General features: G+C 36.5%; 1 protein-coding gene across 1 annotated transcript; it reads right to left on the bottom strand.

Annotated features, from left to right (window-relative positions):
- Positions 1–266: 266 nt before the first annotated feature.
- On the bottom strand, positions 267–1,676 carry LOC114480560 (gastrula zinc finger protein XlCGF7.1-like). Its single transcript, XM_028474799.1, has one exon. It carries the CDS (start codon positions 1,564–1,566, stop codon positions 601–603), a length of 966 nt encoding a protein of 321 aa, XP_028330600.1. The 5' UTR covers positions 1,567–1,676; the 3' UTR covers positions 267–600.
- Positions 1,677–5,143: the final 3,467 nt, after the last annotated feature.

Below are 5,143 nucleotides of genomic sequence, written 5' to 3'. Positions count from 1 at the left end.
TGTCACTGCTGACATAGTTTTTGGTCACGTTTTTTAACATATATAATGATAAAGTTTATTGTTTACTTACTGCTGAATGAGACAGTTTCTACACAATACAAACAATGAGCTTCGGTCCTCTTCTGCAGCAGCTGTGCGCATGCACGTGAGTGAGACGAAGCAAAGAGGGGAGAGGGGAAAAAAGCAGAGCTGTCAGGGAGGCTGCGTCCAAAATCATGCTAGCTTTTGAAAATTGCCTGCTCTACCTTTAATCAAGAGCAAAAATGTTTAATGTAGCACAAATGAGGCTTTAATATTCAAAAGTAAAACTATTTACACAAAAATCTTTACATTAAACAATTACACAAAATAAATCAACTGTCAATACAAAATACCTAATTCTATAAATTCGGAGAAAATCTGTTGTTAACTTAAAAAAAAGTCTTAACTACACTTCAATCTTCAACTAAACCAAAATCTATGTGGCTAAAAAGAACCTAAAAACAATGACCAACTAATAAGAAAATATTTACTACACACATCACATTTGAAAGTCTTTTCTTATGTGTGGACTCTGTTGTGGACCTTTAGTTCAGACGTTTGTTTAAAACAATTCCTTTGTCAAACATCATCTTTGAATTGTTTCTCTTCTCTGTGGATTTTCATGTGTCTCATACAAGCAACTTTAAAGTTGAAACATTTACTGCAAAAATCACATTTAAATGTTTTTTCTCCTGTGTGGATTCTCATGTGTAACTGCAGGTAATCCTTACGGGAAAAACATTTCTTACAAACATCACATTTGAATGGTTTTTCCCCAGTGTGTGTTCTCCTGTGTGACTGCAGGACAGCTTTAAAAATAAAACATTTTCTACAAATATCACATTTAAATGGTTTCTCTCCTGTGTGGATTCTCATGTGTACCTTAAGACCGACTTTACGAGCAAAACATTTCCTACATACATCACATTGGAATGGTTTCTCTCCTGTGTGGATTCTCATGTGTCGCTTAAGGTGAAACTTTTGAAGAAAACATTTACTACAAAAAACACATGTAAATGGTTGTTCTCCTGTGTGGATTCTCATGTGTAACTGCAGGTAATCCTTACGGGCAAAACATTTCCTACAAACATCACATTTAAATGGTCTTTCTCCAGTGTGGATTCTCTGTTTTGAAGATGCACTGAGTGATGGTTTCTCACCACTCACACATTCAGATGTCATTTTTACCAGAATCTTCTCCTTTGAACAAATCTTTTTAAATGAATGAATCTGCATTTTGGAAGCTTTATTTCCTATTTCAGCATTTTTACTTGAGTCAGACATCTTTCTCTTTTTCCTGGTGGAGTCAAAGTCAGCTTCAGTTTCAGACACTGACAGAGGTTTCTGCCAACAGCCTTTATCATCATCATCATCATCAACATCTTCATCATCATCATCATCATCATCATCATCATCACTACTATCTTCAGCCTGAGGCGAGTCTGTTTCTGTTCCATCAGGACCTTGTGGTACTAAACTGCTTGGATCTGGGTTCTGAGCTGCTTCTGGTCCTTTGCTGTTAATTCCCACACTTTGTATTTTCATTAATTCATCTAAAGTGCAGGTTGAAGGTTCCTCCTTTATGTTGACTTCTGTTAGTTGTCTCCAGTGTAGCTGAGAAGCCTGAGACTTCTCCTCTTCATCTTCACATTTAACAGGACAAGCAGCACTGTTTGTCTCCTGCTGCACATAAAGCTGCTTTTCCTCCTGACCTTCACTGATCATCTCTGGTTCCTCCTTTATGTGGAGACGCTCTGGGAGCAGCTGCTCCACATTCTTCCTCTCACTGAAAACACAATCAGTGACTGACGGCTGCTGGAGCTGTAATCTGTGCAGATGAACGTTGGGTGTGAAGGCAGCCAGCACAAGTTTTTCTGTTTGATCTGTATTTGGAACAGATTGGGAACCTAATTGTCTACTGGTGTTATGATGGAGACTCTTGTCAGGAAGGATCATTTCCAGTTCACCATCCACTGGAACTTCTAGCACTCCATGTTCAGTCTTTTCTTGCTCTGTTGCTCTGCATATTTCTATTGCTCTGTGTAACGTTAGACCTCTTTCCTGTATCAGTCTCTTTTTTAGGTGAGAGTCTGTGATGCTTAACACAAGTTTATCTCTCAGCATGTCATGCTCACTTATTCCAAACTCACAGTCTTTGCTTCTCTGTCTCAGCTCTGTTATGAGTCTGTTTACTGATGTCCCTGCTGTCATCTGATGGGACCAATATTGATATCTTTCAAAAACAACATTTTTCTGTGAACTGCAGTGATCTTTAAAGGCTTGAAAAACATCCTCCATTGTCAGTTCATCTCCCTCAGCTCTAACAGTCAGTGTGTTGTACACTTCCAGTGCATCCTCGCCGATGGTGTGGAGTAAAATGTCAATCTTTACTTGTTCATCTTTCTCCCCTGAGGCCGCTATATACCGCCGAAAGCTTTGTTCCCAGCTGTGCCAGTTATCAGCAGGGTTACCGGTGAGAGACAGTGGTGACGGTGCTTTGAACTGCTCCATGGTGCTAGCTCCTCTGCTAGCTCGGTTAGCACTCTGCTCCAGCCTCTCCGTGTCTCTGTAACTCCGTCTTCTGACACCGTGTTGTGCTCTCTCACCTTCCACTGGAGCTTTAAGGCTCTATTATAGTGTGGCCTGACTCCGTCTGTAGGCTGAATATTAATAACATTCTATATTAGACTCAGAGACACATGTTGTTATTTTCCACTGTTTCTTCTTCTACTGCTCTAATTCAGCAGTTCTTCTTCTTCTTCTTTCTTGATTATTGGCGTGTTACAACCAACTTGAATAGGTGAATATCACCACCTACTGTATTAGAGAGGGTAAATCATGGTGCCATGTACTTCAATTTAACAAAAAAAAAAAAAAGGGTAAAAAAACAATAAACTTCTCATATTCTTTTTCACAGTCTTGTTACTTTTAAGGAGTATAAAATAGTTTTAAGGCATTCTGTCATTTTCACCTCTTCCAAATATCCCTTTTAGTCTCCATGTGTGCTGGAAGTAATATATTCAGTTTTTAAATTCTTTCTTTACCTTTCATACTTACTATTCATACTTCATGATAACATGTTCAACATTTTTACTGACCTTGTAAACATCACATATATCTGTCTGACTTTTACCCATTGAGGGTTGATTTCAGTCCTGTGTCCTAATTTTAATATTGAATTCATATCCTCATCTCTTCTACATTTGCCTTTGAAAACTGTCACAAAGACAGAGTTCTGAATGTTGTGGTACTGTCCCCCCTTTAAAATCTGTGTCCCACACTTTCTGCCATCAACTTCTCACCGTTTCTCTTATCAATGACTTATTTTCACCTTTTTCAAATGAATATTACTGTTTTTTCCTTTTCTATTCCAACGCTCGTTTAGCTGTTGTGTCTGATTTTTCATTACCCTCAACTCCTGCATGGGCTGGTACCATCAACTCCCACTCTCTGTACCCTCATCATTATCTTTAGTATCTTAAGTTTTGTGTTTTATAACATGCAAGATATTCTGAAGTTTCCAGAAGAAATTGTCAATTTGGGAAGAAACTTTGAGCCAAATATTGTGAGAGCAAAATAAATGACAAATAACACTCAGATGTCTTTGTGAGGGCTGACCACGCCCACACACTGGAGAGCTGTCACTCATTCAGCTCCAGGGTGTAACTTCCAGGCTCCACCCCTATGGCCTGAACCATGGCAGGACATGAGGGGAGATCTGGGATGTCAATTTAAGTTGATATTTACAGTTTATACATAATTTGCTAATATTATTTGTCAATGTATTTTACTTGCCAAATCTTATTTACTTATTTAGATTTAGGTAATTTACTTACCGATTTATGTATCTAATTATGTCTGTAATGTGTCAGTCTAGTCACCCCCTTCATGTTTGGTCTGATCACCCAGCTTAAATGTTCCCTGTGTGTCATTTGGGAGGTCTGTTGGGTTGTGTCATGTTCAGTTTGTTATTTCTGTTAACATTTGGTTACTTTGGTCTCATTTATTTGGTTATTTTTGACTATTTTTTGGCTAAATAAAAGCTGTCAACGTGAATTGCTTTGGTGTGTTTCCTACTTTGACCCTCGGTCCCTGACAGTCTTCCTTTAGTGTCATAGTGTTTATAGCCCATTGAAGTTGTTTAGTACTAAGTGTTAATCTTTTGTAGATTAATTTGTGTCTAGTCTTTTTTTAAAACATTGCCATGTCAACTTTCATCTATGTCTTATTTACTGATTTACTTATAATTTCAAAAATTCTGGTTTGATTCTTGGTAGGAACAGAATGTCACCAACAACCAATGTAACATTTACTGTTAGTGCTCTCCAAGGTAAGTTTTAGTGGTTCAAAAGCCAATTATAAATGTATTTGTATCTGGCCTTAAATAGGTTAATTCCACTATACCTATGTACAACTATAACAGAATGGTCTATGATTTAGACCATTGTAATGTCAAAAATAACCACTTGATGGCAGTAGTAGTAACACTAACACAGAAATGTCATAATCTGATCCGATGACCACGTTATAAACATTCAGGTCTGCGTTTAGAATAATGACCAATCAATTAATAAAGGACAGAACAAATTTTTGTGTGTTTTTCAAAGTAGTTTTGTGTTTAGACTTATTTTGTCTACTTTTGTTGCCATTGTATGTGTTTTTGGAGTCGATGGTGTTTTCGTTGATGGTTTGTATTTTTCTTTTTTTTTGTTAGTCATTTTATATATTAATATGCCATTTTATGTGTGTGTTTATGTTGCTTAATGTGTTTTGAGTAATTTGTGTATTTTTGTGGTCGTTTCATGTGCTTTTGTAAATTTTTCCGTCATTACTTTATATATATATATATATATATATATAAAGATATTCAGATTTTTACACACGTAGACCACTAGACCCATGTTGTTTTCTCGCTGCTTTCCAATAGATCCCAACATTTCTACTATAATTTTGTGCAATTTAATCAACATAAAATAATTACAGAAGTGTAAATTATTTAATAAACAGCAAACATTTTTAATGTAGCACAGATGAAGCTTTAATATTCAAAAGTAAAACTATTTACACAAAAACATTAAACAATTACACAAAATAAATCAACTGTAAATACTAAATGCCTAAC

This window comes from Gouania willdenowi, chromosome 3 (genome assembly GCF_900634775.1).
Source record: "Gouania willdenowi chromosome 3, fGouWil2.1, whole genome shotgun sequence".
Lineage (NCBI taxonomy): Eukaryota > Metazoa > Chordata > Actinopteri > Blenniiformes > Gobiesocidae > Gouania > Gouania willdenowi.
This window is presented reverse-complemented; position numbering and strand designations above follow the sequence as displayed.

Coding starts and splice junctions, on each gene's coding strand:
- LOC114480560 (XM_028474799.1), bottom strand. CDS start 1,566: ATGAAAATACAAAGTGTGGGAATTAACAGCAAAGGACCAGAAGCAGCT.